General features: G+C 45.5%; 1 protein-coding gene across 2 annotated transcripts in view; it reads right to left on the bottom strand.

Annotated features, from left to right (window-relative positions):
* MAP2K6 (mitogen-activated protein kinase kinase 6) overlaps positions 1–17,205 on the bottom strand; it is a 101,407-nt gene that overhangs the window by 34,201 nt on the left and 50,001 nt on the right. Inside the window, exon 1 of one of the 2 annotated variants that reach the window (XM_065910808.1) lies at positions 3,239–3,659. The exons of the other annotated variant lie outside the window; for it this stretch is intronic. Within the exon in view, the coding sequence (XP_065766880.1) occupies positions 3,239–3,335 (97 nt within the window). The 5' untranslated portion in view covers positions 3,336–3,659. Of the gene's footprint in view, positions 1–3,238; positions 3,660–17,205 lie in introns of those variants that run through there. 2 annotated transcript variants of the gene reach the window in all.

Here is a 17,205-nt window from a genome sequence, read left to right as displayed (position 1 = left end):
CTTTACTATGTCCTTCAGGGCTTTCCTGCTGGCTCAGTGGTAAGGAATCCGCCTGCCAGCGCAGGAGATGCAGGTTCCATCCCTGGGTCGGGAAGATCCCCTGGAGGAGGAAACGGCCACCCACTCCAGTATTCATGCCTGGAGAACCCCATGGATGGAGGAGTCTGGCGGGCTACAGGCCAGGGGGTCGCAAGGGTCAGACACAACTGAGTGACTAACAAGCAACGACGACAGATCTCAGTCAAGAGCAGTCCCGCCTCTCTCAGCACACCGCGTTGTCTAAACGGATCCGTGATGAGCTGACGGAGTAAAGCCGGCAGGGAGAACCAAAACCCCCTCCCCACTGCTCCGCCCTGCCCATTCTCAGCCACCTGCCATCCGTTACAACGCCTGGAGAAGGGGAGAGCATTATTTATTTACTTTTGCGCTATTCCAAAGAGGATTAAGATAACAGAAGGGTTCATGCAAGGAGGCTGTCCCTTCTCTGCGAGCCAGATGGAAACGTAATCGATGTATTCGTTGTCCCTAGGCTGAAACCACAAGAGAGCTTGGCTCCAACATTTCTGTTGATGAGTTTACAAGAACAGACTGAGAAATGCCAGCTCGAGATGTGATCAAGCTAGTCAGTCCCAAAGGAAATCCACCCTGAAGCTTCACTGGAAGGACTGATGCTGAAGCTAAAGCTCCAACACATTGGCCACCTGATGCAAACAACTGGCTCCCTGGAAAAGACCCCGACGCTCAGAAAGACTGAGGACAGGAGAAAGTGGGTGACAGAGGACAAGATGGTTGGATGGCATCATCAACCCGATGCACATGAGTGTGAACAAACTCTGGGAGACAGTGAAGGACAAGGAAGCCTGGCATTTTGCAGACCATGGAGTCGAAAAGAGTCGGACACGACTGAGTGAACAACAACAACAAGTGATCAGACCGACTCGTCTTGTAAGGTCCCAGAGTTTTCCCCACCCAGGAGCGCCTGTCTCTTCACGCCTGGAGGAAAGCCCAAAGCAGAGCTGACGGAACGTGCACAGGTTTGCTTTCTCTCCCTTCCTCTCTGTTTGTAGGCACACGACAGGGCCAACAAAAGCCCTGATGAAGGCCCTGCAAAGAGGCGCTGAGGCTGCGCAGAAAGTGAAGAATCAAACCTGATTTCCTCCTTGCAGGAAAACCATCCGCAGACTTCAAGGACTGCTCATCATTAGACAGCCTCCGCAATGGCCTGGTCAGAATGAGAATCCAGGTCCCCAGACACCCATGTGACAGCTTTTCCTCCATTCCCCAGTGGACAAAGTGTAGTGGGGACCAGAGAGAAGGAAGAGGGGAGGTACGGGATTCTGGGTCTGTAAAGACCAGCTTACACCTGGCTTCTCCACTTGCAAAGAGACTCCGGGGTCACTTTTCATCCGACCCTTATTATCTTCAACTATAATATGGTGTGTTAACAGTAACATCAATACCTACCTTACCAGACCGATGCCAGAACCATGGGATAACACGAGAAAGAGCGATGAAATGATAATAATTATAATCACTTCAAGAAACAATCTGCACAGTCTCATTAAAGAAAAGGAGTCATTGCAGGAAAGGAACTGGCTGTATTAGGGAGCCCAAAGCTGGCGCTCTGTGACAACCTAGAGGGGTGGAATGGGGAGGGAGGGGGGAGGGGGGCTCAAGAAGAAGGGGACATATGTATACCTGTGGCTGATTCATGATGACGTATGGCAGAGACCAACACTATATTGTAAAGCAATTATCCTTTAATTAAAAGTAAAGATTTTAGAAAAGAAGTGATTGTGTTATCTCATAGCCCCATATAAAGAGAACTTTCTTTCTGTGCCTTCAAAATCCAAAACCCAGATTAATTCTGCCAAAGTGTATAAAGCCAGCAAGCAACAAGCTTGATGGTAGTCAACACAGAGAAAGCCTTTCTTATTGGAATACAGCTGCTTTACGACACTGTGTTACTTTCTGCTGTTGAGCAGGGAATCAGCTCTATGTTTACACATATCCTCTCTTTTCTGGATTTTCTCCGCAGTTAGGTCACTGCGGAGCAGCAGGCAGGGGTCCCTGTGCTATAGCGTAGGTTCTCACCAGTTATCTGCTGTATACACAGAATCAGCAGCCTATATGTCCGTCCCCATCTCCCAATTCACCCCACCCCCGCCGACAAACATCTCTGTCTCCATCTCTTCTTTGCAAACAAGACCATCTCTACCATTTTTTCCTAGATTCCACATATACACGTTAATATACAAGATTTGCCAGAGAAAGCCACTCAGAGCCACCTTCATGGCAACAGGTTGTCTCAATTCTCTCCTCATTTAGATTTCCCTACGTGTTTTTTAAGAATTCAAACCTCACCATTTACTTCCCTATTCCTGGAGCTCCTATGGCCATTGACTACACGTCACTGAGTTAGTTCCTGACAATACACAGAGCTGCACTGTGTACCGGAAGGATGCTAAACGCTGGATCTGATTGTGAGAATCCAAACAGATAAATGGCCTGATTCCAACAATTCCCATCCATGGGCCGCAGTTAAATACACGGCGAAGGCTGTTTTACTCGAGATACTCTAGGGAGGAGTGAACAAATGTGACTTGTCTGGATCACGACATTCAGATTCCAATACAGGTGACCGATCCCAACTGATACAGCCCTGTAGTTCTCCCAGATAAAACAAAACAAAATGAAACTAAAGTATATCTTGCCTGTGAAAAAGCCTCTCTAGATGTCTCTCCTCTTCATTCCTAACTCAGTTCCTACACCTCTCCTCTTCATTTCTAACACAGCTCTTACTAGACAGACGTCAAGAAAGGTAACTATTTATGGAGAAAAACACCTTTGGAAAACTTTAACATACCAATGAATTATTACATCACAGCAATGAATGATGAGTGAGTTCCTTAACAGCAATTGACTCAAACTAAAACCCACCAAATCACCATATGAAGAAACAGGAAAAAACAAACAAACAAAAAAACCACTTTTAGCACAGAGACTAAAGAAAGAGATGGCCAAAACAACAATGAAGTCTTCTAGCCACAGGAAAAGAAGACCGCCCCCCACCCCCACCCCAGGTTCTCCTCTGACAAGAACAAGAAAATGCATTCCAGGAGACACAAAACCTGGTTGAATTACACCATCAGAAAACACCCTGCCTTCATGTTTTAAAAGCAGACCAAAGAAAAGAAAGCTCACAAAGGCACACGCCAACACTCCTTAATTCACTTACCTGCCCATCGCTGGAAGAGCAATCCAGTAAGACGCGACTCTGATGCGGTTTCAAGGCTGCAAAAAGCAGGAGCCGCAGAAAACCCCAGAGCAGGCATTTTCACTCGGCTCCCCAGACCACAGGCGCGAGAGAAGCAGAGCTGCAGAGGCTCCACCCTCCTCCAGCTCCCATCGCCCTAGACCTCTGAAGCTCATTGCTTCCGAGAAGCCCCGACTTCAGCAAGCGAGGGAGACGTGCGTCCCTCTGGACGACCAAGGTGTGACGTTAATCGCCAGCCAGGCTGGGAGGGAAAGACCGACACAGCGACCCTGGGGAGCCCAGCACTCGCCGCCTTTCTATAAAGGCCTCTCTCACTGCTGAAAGGAGAGGGACACAACACGCCGGCCGATTCCAGCTGTGTTTACTTCAAAGCAATCTGTTCCCCTTCGCCAGGCTGCCAGCCAACCTGACTCTAGCATTTAACATTGTGCTTTTTAAAAAATTAACCAGAGGGAGCAAAATGAATAATGAAACGAAGTGACTGACTGTGACAAATGGCCTTTTTACTTCATATTCAAAAGCAGAAATGAAAGCTAGGTCAGAAAAGAGGCCCCAGGTTATGTCACATGCTGGTAACCAGCCTTCTCAGAAGACCAGAATTCTGTATGTTTCTGCAGATCTCAACCAGCTGTGTCCTCTGAACTGGTTCAGTCTGCAGAGGGTAAAAAAATCGCCTTGGCCTGATGGAGCAAACATATGTGGCCCCATCTTACATCAGCCAGTGGCCCACCCACACCCGTCTTCTCAGAAAATACTGTAGTCCCACTACAGACACATATTTGCAAAATTCATCTTAAACCAAAGCTGGGTCCTGGTGATCGCAGCCCGGAGCAAAGTGGCATTGGGAAAGAATTTTTTTAAAAAAAGGAATAAAAAAATCTTGCCAATACTTAGAAATCATTTACCAAGCCACAGAAACGTTCACCAGCTCTGACGGTACTGCCTGGAGGGTATGCAGACTCGGTGAAGCTGGGCAGACAGGGTTCCTCTCATCAGCCTTATGACATAAAGCAAGATCCTGCCGCAGAGCCAACCCCGACTGCAGGAGGATGGCGTGGGGTCAACACGAGGGGCGCCGGGGGCCAGCTTGGCCGGGTGCGGGGCCTTGGCGGGGCCTGATGCCGGGGGTTGACCATCACTGACCCAGCCACATTGACTTTAAAAATCTGTTTCCCAACGTGAATGGGATTTGCAGCCAAGGAACTGGCAACCCGAAGGCCTTGGCTGCCCTCACCTTCCTACTTGTATATGAGGCGTGAGCTCCGAGGGTGGCTGGCGCCGAAACCGGCGGCGAAGTGTCACCGCATGTCGTTAAATCGCAATGATCGGGCGCACAGCCACTCACGGAGCCCGGCAGAGCGACGGGAGCGCGGGGTGAAAGCGGCTCCACCACGGCGATACACAGGGGACACAGAAAGCCCGACAGCATCCCTGCGTCCCACCCGCCCCGAGGCTGCGCCGGGATGCCAGGCGTCTCCGGAATCACGCGAGATGCAGACAAGCGGGGCTGCCAGCCCGCTGGAAACGCGCGGCGTTTCTCCTTCAAGCAGGCAGACGCGGGTCCCGAAACCCGTCTCTTCCCGCCCCTGTGCTCACGGCGCCCGGAACACAGCCTGCTCAAACCCACGCGCTCATCACACGCCCGCCGCCCCACCTGCCCAGACCGGCGGCGCCCTGGGAAGCTGCGCACGCCCGCGGCGCCCACGTGCTGGCGGCTCAGCCTCGACTGAATGCACCTTTCTGCACGGCTGCTATTTTCATCCAACAGGCCCACTCTGGCCACGACCGTCTTCGTTTATGATGCTCTCACACCTTTGCTGATAATCCCGAATCGTTTACTTCTGCACTGGTGGATTCGTTTCTGAATCTGTGCATTATTAATATGCTAATCCACCTCCCCATAAATGTTCCATTACGACAGCAATTTTGTGCAGTACTTCCACAGCGTCTGTATTTGTGAACAGAATATTCGTTGTTCTTTTCTCAACTGTTCTGAACTTTAGTCCTGAGGTCTGCAATTTTTTTCTTTGAAAAAGTGAAAGTGAAGTCGCTCAGTCCTATCTGACTCTCTGCTTACCTGATGGACTGTAGCCCACCAGGCCCCTCCCTCCATGGGATTCTCCAGGCAAAAATACTGGAGTGGGTTGAAGTACACTCTAAAAATAGTCACTAGGATGTACATCTGAAGCTAATATAATATTGTATATCAACTATGATTTTTTTCATACAGCAAATTCCCATTGGCTGTCTATTTTACATACGGTAATGTAAGTTTCCATGTTATTCTTTCCACACATCTCACCCTCTCTTCCCCTCTTCCCATGTCCATAAGTCTATTCCCTGTGTCTATTTCTCCATTGCTATCCTGTAAATAAATTCTTCTTAAAAAATGATTTTTTAAGTTCTTTATTTTATATGAAAGTATAGCTGATTAACAATGTTGTGAGCCTCAGGTGAAGATCAAAGGGACTCAGTCTATAGATAGACGTGTAAATAGCACAGAATGGAATAGAAATAATACAACCTTGAGCTTAAGTGAGACTTTGTTTTAAATCCGAGCTGGGCCACTTAACACTGGAACCTTGAGGAAGTTTTTTTTCTCCCCCTGAATATTTGTTCCTTTTATTTACTAAATTGGCTGCATGGGGTCTTAGTTGGGGTACATGGGATTTTTGATCTTTGTTGCACCAAGAAAACTCTTAGCGGGCAGCATGTGGGGTCTAGTTCCCGGACCAGGGATTGAACCCAGGCCCCCTGCATTAGGAGCTCAGAGTCTTTGCCACTGGACCACCAAGGAAGTCTCCCTGAGGATGCTTCTGAAACTCAGTTTCCACACCTACAAACTGGAGATGCCGACTCTGACGGCCAAGAGATTCAGCTGGTACAACTGATGTGAAGAATCCAGCACAGAACAGGTGCTCACTGAATAGAAGTTTTTGTCTCCCTTATATTTTAAAAGAAGAACAAGACAGAATGTCCCCTCTATGGGCAGTTTGTCTTGTCTTTCTCTCACTGATTGACTGAATCTACCTGCTCTCCCATCTCTTCCACTTGAATGTGAGCTCTCCAAAGCTAGACTCCATTACTCACCCATGAACAGAGTAAGCAATAGACCCAAGAAATGAGGCAGAGACCACAGCATCTTGGCTCATGAATAAGCTGCTTAAACTCTGCAGAAGCAAAACTATGGGTTCTGGTCATCTCCTGGATAAGAAAGAGGTGGAGAAGATCAGGTGCTAAGGTATAGTTGTAATACTAGGAGCAACCTGGCTTTTCCCCATCTAGATAAAATTAAGTAAAAGAGGAAAGTCAGGCCAGTTGGGATGGGAGGTGTAAGATGGCAGAGGAACTCCAATTCAGATGTGCTAAGGGAGAAACTAAAAGATGCCTGCCCCTTGGGAGGATGGCTATGACAAACCTAGACAGCATATTAAAAAGCAGAGACATCACTTTGCCAACAAAGGTCCATATAACCAAAGCTATGTGTTTTTCCAGTAGTCATATACAGATGTGAGAGTCGGACCATAAAGAAGGCTGAGCTCTGAAGAACATCATGATGCTTTTGAATTGTGGTGTTGGAGAAGACTTTTGAGATAAACTTCAATAGCAAGGAGATCAAACCAGTCCATCCTAAAGGAAACTCTCAATATTCATTGGAAGGACTGATGCTGAAGCTGAACCTCCAAAACGCTGACCACCTGTTGCAAAGAGATGACTCATTGGAAAAGACCCTGATGCTGGGAAAGATTGAAGGCAGGAGGAGAAGTGGGTGACAGAGTGTGAGATGGTTGGATGGCATCACCGACTCAATGGTCATGAGTTTGAGCAACACTGAGAGATAGTGGAGGACAGAGGAGCCGGGCAGGCTGCAGTCCATGGGGTTGCAAAGAGTCGGACACGACTGAGCGACTGAAGAGCAGCAACAACAGAGGATACGCTGAAGGCCACTTGGGCAGGCTTCAAACAGGCGCCCGGAGCTTCAGAGCGGCCAGGGCGCGCGCTGGGAGTGGAAGTGAAGACCTGGGCGTGGCAAAGAGAGGAGAAGCAAAGCTGAATGAGACCAGGGAGGAAACAAGAAGGGAAAAAGAATGGAAGGCAGCCAAGGCGAGAACAATCCGAGAGAATGAGGACTGAATGAAGAACCAGCCAAGGACACCAAGAATCTCTGGACGTGTCCCAGGAGGAGAACCAGCGTGGACGGAGCAACACCATCCGCTCATTCAGAAAAGGTCCTACGTTGGAAGCGTGAAGGACTCAGAAGAGTTTCCTCACAGCTTCAGTCTCGTGACCGAGCCTTTTTTTGCAGACCTGGGGGAGCTGAAGTACGCACTTTGTCACGTTAACCATTTGGTGCTGACTCTGTGCTCCTGAAACAACCTAAGAGGACACGGCTGCTAAGCACCACCCTCTGTGGTCTGGGGCCGGGAAGGCAGGGTGGGGGCAGGGGTGAGGCGGGGAGCCCCCAGCTCTGTGCCCATCTCCTTCCCCACTCACACACTGCTTCATTCATGCGTCTCATCAAAGGAAGTGCAGTTATAGGTTGTGAAAAACACCACTTTACAACAAAAACAAGGCAGCAGTTTCCAAAGAAACGTAGCGACGTGTCTCATCCTTTCAAAATGCATACTTCATTCCGGTTAGGTTTAAACATCTCACTTGTATTTTAGAGATAAATACTGAAATGTCTCCAAGTGAAATAATACGACTCCTAAGACAAACTTCCTAAGTGGTGCTAGTGGTAAAGATTTCACCTGCCAAAGCAGGAGACGTGGGTCCCCTGGAGAAGGGAATGGCAACCCACTCGGTATTTTTGCCTGGAGAATTCCATGGACAGAGGAGCCTGGCAGGCAACAGTCCATGGGGTCACAAAGAGTCAGACACGACTTAGCGACTGAGCATGCAAGATAAGCTTCAAAATAGTATGTGAGTGGGGTGGGGTTTCCTATAGATCAAATAGCTGGTAATTGTCAAAGCTGAGTGATGAATATATGGTGGTTCATTATATGTCTATCTTTGACTATGATTGAAACTTTCCAAAATAGAAAGATTTTCTTGAATAGCTACTGAATCACAGAAAATTCTCGTTTAATAGTGGGAAAAGAGGAACAGAAAGAAGAGGCAAAGAGTGGATTCTTTATCCAAGAGCCTCTGGAGGGAGCCTGACACCTCTTTTCCGTGGGGTCACAAAAGAGTCAGACACGACTAAATAACAAGAACAGACTTGCTTGACTCAGGGTTGCGACAAACCTTCAATTCGTAAAACCTGCAGTATCTGCAAGGCACAGCAAAGCGAAGCCCAATAAACAAGGTTTGCCTGCCCTAGAGACGGACGCGGATTTCACTAATACCTTTTCGGTATTTACTGAAATAACCCAGTGTCCTTCCTGCTATACCCAAGCCACCACGCTGTCTAATAAACGCATTTCTTATTTTTCCCTTTCTGCTTTCTTTCTTTCACCACCTCATTTTCACTCTATTTCCTTCTCAACTGCTCCTGCTGCGGGCCTTCCTGAGGAACCTGTGTGTCTGCATCGCGTGCGGCAGGGGCAACTTGGAGCCTGCTAATCACGGGATTCAAGAAACATGGACAAGGTCTTAACTTGACAATGCGAGGGAGCAAAACAAAGTTAAGGAATTCAAAGCCAGCAGGAAGAAACAGGCAGCCGTAGAGGGTCCCTGGGGGAGTGGGGGCGTGCCCTCCTCTGGAACAAAGGAGATGATGCTGACTTCCTTTCCTTTCTTTATGACTTGATGCCAAGGAAGAAATACACCCTTTCTCCAGGCCTGTGGCACATTCTGAAATTCTTCACGTCCTGTGCCAGCAAGAAACAAGAGGGTAAAGAAGCCTGGGCCAAAACAATCTCAGAAAATACAGCAAGATTCCGCAGCTTGACACTCCAGCCCTCCAGCCTGAACAAACTCAGGAAGATCCTCTGGCCCATGGCTGCTTCTGCAATATCTCTCACCTTCTTCTCCAGGGAGGCTGGATGTCTTTGAGCTACGTTTTACAAACCACAGCCTGGCAAGACACCTTCTGTTCTGCGGCATACTTTGCTGGCTTAGTGCATCTCCCACTGGTGATATTTTTCTGATTAGAGGTTCAGGATGGTTGATGAAAAAATAAAGAATATGACATAGCTTCAAGAAAACCACAAGATTTAAATGTGAGGTTTTCTGAAAAGAGAAAGCAAACAACGAGTTTTTATGCACATCTACTCATGTTTCATTGCTATTTCAGATCCTCCTGGAACCCTTGAGGGAAAATTCCACAGTTCTACCGAAGGACTCAAGTCCTTATCTCATCAATATTAACAAATATTGCTTCGGGCGGGGCCAAAACTCAAGGTGTCAAAGAAGAGGAGTTCTCTAGTCTTGGTAACGTGTCTAGAAATTATTCCAGGCAGTCACCTTGAAACACGTAAATCAGTTCTTCTCTAAGACTAATAACAAAAAAGAAAAAAACAGTACGGCTGACCCCTAAATAAAGGATTTCCCAGGTGGCGCTAGCAGTAAGAACCCAATGCAAGAGACATAGACGTGGGTTCGATCCCTGGGTCGGGAAGACCCCCTGGAGAAGGAAATGGCAATCCACCCCAGTATTCTTGCCTGGGAAATCCTGTGGACAGAGGGGCCTGGAAGGCCACAGTCCACAGGGTCACAAAGAGTCGGACATGACTTAGCGCGCCCGCACATGGACCCCTAGATAACACTGGTTTGAACTCCACAGATCCATCTATAAGCGGATTTTTTCCCCAATAAGTATGGTGTCTGTATTTTCATTTTATATTTCTTTAATTGTGGGGGAAAGCTTGTGCTCAGAGTTCACAATACATGGAATCAAAAGATCTAGGGTTTGAGTTTTGATTTTGTCCAAACTGTTTGCACTTCCTGCCCCGGGTTAGTCATTTATCAATTCCTTCATTGACCAGTCCCTTTGTTTTTGAGGCAGAGACAGCAGTCTGCAGATTTCTGTGTGGAGGGGGCAGGTGGGAATGGGGGTTGGTGTCCAATCCCTGTGTTGTTCAAGGGCCAACGGTACACAGACCCCCTGGTGGGCTTCCCTGGTGGTCCCAGGGAACCAGCCCGCCAAGGCAAGGGACGTGGGTTGAGCCACTAGTCCAGGAAGATCCCCCATGCTGCGGAGCCACTAAGCCGCTGTACCGTCTCTCCTGAGCCCATGAGCCTAGGGCCCGTGCTCTGCAACAAGGGGGGCCCGCGCACTGCAGCTGGAGAGGAGCCCCCGAAGGCCACACCGAGGGAAAGTCCTCAAGCGGCAACGAAGACCCAGCACAGGGCCGATTGATTAATTTTTAAAAATTCCCTGTTGCGCCCACAGAATGACCCACCTGCCTATCAGTCTGCGTGGGCTCAGCCGTGTCTGACTCCTTGCGACCCCATAGACTGTGGCCTGCAAGGCTCCTCTGTCCATGGAATTTCCCAGGCAAGAATACTGGGGTGGATTGCCATTTCCTTCTCCAGGGGGTCTTCCCGACCCAGGGATCGAACCCACGTCTATGTCTCCTGCATTGGGTTCTTACTGCTAGCGCCACCTGGGAAACACTTTATTTAGGGGTCAGGTGTACTGTTTTTTCTTCTTTGTTATTAGTCTTAGAGAAGAACTGATTTACGTGTTTCAAGGTGACTGCCTGGAACAATTTACTGAGCCATCAGGGAAGTTATGTGCTCAGGAATGGGAGAGAAAGATATAAATTTAAATTTTGTCCCATGATGTCTTGTACACAGCTAACTATACAATTTTTCCAAATTGGTTTTAATGGCTGACCAAAAATTCGAGGAGATGATTTATAAGGATATACCCGGAAATACTAATTTTATAAGATTTTCTTGAAGTCGCAAGTCTGTATTGGATTGATTTCAATCGCATATAATAGACAGCAGGAGAAGAAAGGGGAGACAGAGGATGAAATGGTTGCATAGCATCAACTGACTCAACGGACATGAGTTTGAGTAAGCTCTGGAAGATGGTGAGGGACAGGGAAGCCTGGCGTGCTGCAGTCCATGAGGTTGCAAAGAGTCGGACACGACTTAGTGACTGAACAACAGGAGGCCATGTCAGTGACTACTTCAGAGTTGTGACTGTGGCTCCTGTTTGCATAACGCTGTGTCTTAGGGATACTTTGTGTGTGCGTGTGTGTGTGTGTGCGCGCAAATGCACACGCACGTGTGTGGTGATGGCTCCTCCCGATATCACAGAAGGGGGCTTCTACTCCACCAGCAAATTCCTTGATCCCCGCATCCTGACAGTAATCTCAACCTCATGCTTCTTACTTCCTGTCAAAGGATTCACCAGTTTCAGGCTAAACTAAACTCACAGTCACTGAGCCTCTTAAATCAGCTGGAAACCTTAATATTCAAAATAAAATAAATGCTGAGTCCTAAGATGCCCATGTTCACTCTTGCCATTTCTGCTTGACCACGTCCAATTTACCTTGATTCCCACTCAGAATTGTTCTAGGAATGATATGTTCTAGACCTAATTTTAGCACAGGGCTCTTAAGTTTAAAGCCTCAGGTTCTTTATTAGAATACACATTAATAAAATTATGAAAAGACACAGTGTTTCCAAAAAAAAAAAGTTACTATGGGGGTAAAAAAAGAACACAGTATATTATGAAACTAACCAGGATCTAAGGAAACTTTGGGGGTTTTTTGGTACATTTGTTAATACTTTCTAAAAAATGATGGGAAATTTGGGCAACAGTCCAGCCAAGAAAAGAAGTCAGTGGGGGACAGAGATCAGAGGAACAACCATCAATGGTGGGGTGTGATCCCCGTGGATGTGATGGGATCAACAGCACAGAGGAGAGAGGTTAGACTCGGAGAAAGGCGTGGAGGGTCCCTCTCCAAGATGAGAAGAAAGGATGTAAAGAGTGACAACGGAAAGAAGTTCACTGTGAGGGGAAGTATTGACATATAACAGGGTGTTCTGCCAAGATTTCCCATGGGGTCCAGGAAATATGAGGCCAAGAAACATTAGAAGCAGCTACAGTCAGTCAGCAGAGAAGTTTCTGTAGTTTCAAATGAAATTTTACCAAGGAGGCTTGCAGAACATGAGCTCCTGAGGAAGTAGCTAATACTCTATAAGAAACATAAAAGAAAATTCCAATAAGCAGCTCAATTATGTAGCACTGCAAAGTAAGTAGGTGCAGCCTAAACTCTTTTTCTTTCCTAGAAACTCTTCCATTCCAAAGCTGCTCATCACAACACTTGGCAACAAAAGAGTCAAAAGTGGTTCCCAGCTCAAACACTGTCCATGGGTCCCCAAGGTCGCATGTGAGTACATGATGTTTTACTCGTCAGTGAATTTTGGGAAGTTTGTTACTCAAGAGCTGAAATTCTTCACCTCCAGAGCTGCAAACCTCAAGGTCTACAGTAGATCTGGACGTTACCTTCACTCTTTGATTTTTATTACAGCAGTTTTAGTGATATATAGTTCACATACCATAGTTCCTTATATAAAATGCATAATTCAACAGCTTTTTGCATATCAGAATTGTACAACCGTCACCACAATCAACTCTACAAGATGTTCATCACCGACAAAAGAAACATCACGCCTCTTAGCAGTCACTCTTCATTTTCCTCCTTCTGGTCGTGTGGTTGTTGTTTAGTTGCTCAGTCATGTCCGACTCTTTGCGACCCCATGGACTGTAGCCTTCCAGGCTCCTCTGTCCATGGGATTCTCCAGGCAAGAATATTGGAGTCGGTTGATATTTCTCCCAGGGATCTTCCTGATCCAGGGATCAAACCCACAACTTGCATTGGCAGGCGGCTTCTTTACTGCTGAGCCATGAGGGGTAACCGCTAAGCTACATGCTGTCTGTAGATTAGCCTATTCTTGACGCTTCATGTAAATGAAATGTTCTCAGTGAAGTATCATTTTAAAGGCTCATCCACACTGTAGCATATTCTTCCTTTCTGTTACCTAATCATATTTTATCATACAGACATGCCACATCTTATTTATTCATCCATCAGTTGACATTTAGATTTTCCCACATTTTAGCTATTATGAATACTGCTGCCTATGGACATTCGTGAACATGGCTGTGTGCAGATGTAAATTTTCAACTTTCTTGAGTATATGTACACCCAGGAGTGAAATTACTCTAACCTTTAATCTTTTATTTGAAAGTGCCAAACTTTCAAACTTTGAAACTGCCAAGCAGCTAAACCATTTTACATTTTCATTAGCAATGAACGAATGTTCCAATTTCCCTGCATTCCTTGCCAACACTGATTTTCTATGTTTTTGATAATAGTCATCTTAGTGGGGAGAAGGCAATGGCACCCCACTCCAATACTCTTCCCTGGAAAATCCCATGGACGGAGCAGCCTGGTGGGCTGCAACCCGTAGGGTCGCAAAGAGTCGGACACGACTGAGTGCCTTCACTTTACTTTTCACTTTCATGCATTGGAGAAGGAAACGGCAACCCACTCCAGTGTTCTTGCCTGGAGAATCCCAGGGACGGGGGAGCCTGGCGGGCTGCCGTCTGTGGGGTCGCAGACAGTCGGACACGACTGAAGCGACTTACCAGCAGCAGCAGCAACAGCAGCATCTTGGTGGATATGAAGTGGTATCTCAGCGTGGTTTGCATTTCTCTGACAATAACATTAAGCATAATTCATGTATTTATTGACCATTTATATATCCTCTTAGAGAAATGTCTGTTCAAATTCTTTATTGTTTTTTTAATTGGGTTAATTTGTCTTTTTATTATTAAACTGTAAAAGTTCTTTTGAGAACAAGTCTCTAGTCAGATATACAGTTTTAAAAATATTTTCTCTCATTCCATGGGTTATCTTTTTACTTTCTTGATGGTGTCTTTTGCCATACAAAAGCTTTTAATTTTGATGAAGCTCCTTTTCATAGTTGCTTGTGGGTTTGTTGTCATATCTAAGATAACACTGCCTAATTCAAGGTCATGAAGATTTATAGCTAGGGCTATAAATTATTCTAAGGGCTTTATAGTTTTAGTTTTTACATTTAGACCTTTGATTCACTTGGAAGCAATTTTTGTATGTGGTGTAAGGTCGGGCTTAAATTCACTCTTTTGCATGTGGAAAGGAGATAAAACCAGTCCATCCTAAAGGAAATCAACTCTGAATATTCATTGGAAGGACTGAAGCTGAAGCTGAAGCTCTGATACTCTGGCCACCTGATGCGAAGAGCTGACTTGGTGGAAAAGACCCTGATGCTGGGAAAGACTGAGGGTGAGAGGAGAAGGGGACGACAGAGGATGAGATGGCTGGATGGCATCACTGATTCAATGGACATGAGTCAAACAAGCAAACTCTGGGAGATGGTGAAGGACAGGGAAGCCTGGTGTGCAGCAGTTCATGGGGTCCCAAAGAGTCGGACAGGACTTAACTATTGAACAACTACAATCCAATTTTCTGAGAGCTATTTGCTGAAAAGACTACTCTTTTCTTATTGAATTGTATTGGGACCCTTGTTGAAAATAAACTGACTGTAATGAGAATTTATTTCTGGGCTCTCAGTTTGATTCCATGGGTCTATGTTTACCCTTATACCAGTATTACACTGTCTTGATTACTGTAGTTTTGCAGTAAGCTTTGAAATCAGGAAGTGTGATTCCTCAAAGTCTGTTCCTCTTATTCAAGGTTGTATAGCTATTGTGAGCCTCTTGCATTGTCATATAAATTTGAGGATCAGTTTGTCAATTTCTGCAAAGAAGCAGGCAGGAATTCTGATGGGATTGCATTGAACCTGCAGATTAATTTGGGGGTATTGTCTTCTTGATAATACTCTGTATGTTCATCTTTCCATTAATACTTTTTTAGGTCTTAATTTCTCTTGACAATGTAACATTCAGAGTTTGACTTGTACTTACTTTATTAACTTTATTCCCAATTATTATATCATTTTAATGTTATTATAAATGGAATTGTTTTTCTTAATTTCATTTTCAAATTGTTCACTGCTAGTGCATAATAATACAATTGATTTTTGTGTACTGAATTTGTATCTTGCAACTTTGCTGATCTTGCTTATCAGTTCTAATAGTTTTTTAGTGGATTCCTTGGGATTTTCTATATGATAGTGATATTTTTACTTCTTCCTTTCCAATGTGGATGGGTTTTATTTCATGTTCTTGCCTAAATGCCCTGGCAATACACAGTTGAATAGAAGCAGCAAAATTGAATGTCCTTGACCTGTTCCTGATCTCTGATTTTGCCTTGACTCCTATCAACCCCTCAAATAGACAGCTATCACTAGATAAATGAAGTAGAGCCTAGTATGGTATTGTAATTTCTCCTTGTAATTGAAAATTCCCTAAGATGATGGTAAGAGAGTAAGTTGGTATAAGCTCTATTGTGGGTAGTTCAACAAAAATCTATCTTACAAATGCACGTCCCCTTTGTCCTAGCTATTCCATCACTAGACCCATATCCTGCAGAGGTAGCTCCCTTTTATGAAAAATGATGGATGTACAAGTTTACTCAACACCACACTATCTCTCACATCAAAGGCACAACACCAAGGCTGGACTCAGTAAAGTGTAGGGCGTTTGAACAACGAAATTCTGTGTAGTTGAAAAGAGAATGTGGAATTTTTAATACATTAATATAGAAATATCTTAATACATTAAGCAAAAAACTCTAGATGCGAAAGACTGTATGCTACTTTGTATCTTAAAATGGCAAGAAATGTATAAACAGATTTGCTCATACATGTGTAACGTCTTTGGAAAAATACATTGGAAAATAGTAATGGTAAAAACAGGATACCAGAGGACAAAGTAGGAAAGACAATTAACTGTAAACCTTTGTGTGCTTTTCAATTTGACCCATGTAAACATGTGAAGTATTCAGAAAACTAGTTTTAAAAATGAAGGATAAAATCAAATGCCATAAAAGCCAGCAAACCATTCACAGCAAGTTAAAGGACAGTCTTTAAAGGAACAGAAAGAAGTGGTGAAAGGTGGCATCCGGAGTTTGGATGGTGTCAGAACCTCGGCTCTTTTTCTGAGTTTGCCGCTAACTGAAAACTTAGAGACAGAAGTTGCTTGACTTTTCTGGACTCAATTCCTTTGCTGGAAAGTCCTGTGGTCAGGCTAGCTTACAGACCACACAGCTGATAGACTGAACATCTTCTGAGGCCAATGCCACGCGCTGTCCTTTACGTGCATTTGAATCTCATAGCCACTCCACAAAAGCAAGCTACCTCATTAAAACTTGGAAAGAGAGTTACAGTGCGATCTAGCAATTCTACGTCTTTTTTCCTATTTATTTGGCTGCACCAAGTCTCAATTGCAGCACACGGGATCCACTCCCTGACGGGGGACGGAACCTGGGCCCCTGCACTGGACGCCTGGAGTCTTAGCTGCTGAACATGAATGATTCTTTTAAATGACTTTTTTTTTTTTCTTAAATTTTACAAACAAGTAAGAAAACTGTCAACTTGGGGATATCAGGTTACTCTCAAAACACTTCTGTGCTGGGGAAGAGAGCAAATACCACTAACTGTGCAGCCAAAGACACTCTATAGAAAGTAAAAGCACATTTCCTGGGCTTAGTTCCCCAAATGCGCTCAGCATCAGTCAAAAGCTGTCACATACGGCTGTGAGAAACTGCTCACATCCTACAGTGACACTGGAGTTCTGTGATACTTAATACCGCTCTGAATACACAGGCCATTGATTGTTAAACAAGACTTTTAGTAGCGCTCCCATATATACACGCCGTGTGTAAAATAGAGGGTAGAGGGAAGCTGCTGGACAGCTCGGGGACCTCAGGTCGGTGCTCTGGGGTGACCTGGGGGTGGGATGGGGGGAGGGAGGCCCAAGACGGAGGGGACACATGTGTACACATCGCCGATTCGCTTCACTGTAGTGCAGAAACTCACGCAAAACTGTAAAGCCATGGTACTCCAATTAAAAAAAA

This window comes from Muntiacus reevesi, chromosome 18, assembly GCF_963930625.1.
Source record: "Muntiacus reevesi chromosome 18, mMunRee1.1, whole genome shotgun sequence".
NCBI classification, from domain to species: Eukaryota; Metazoa; Chordata; class Mammalia; order Artiodactyla; family Cervidae; genus Muntiacus; species Muntiacus reevesi.
This window is presented reverse-complemented; position numbering and strand designations above follow the sequence as displayed.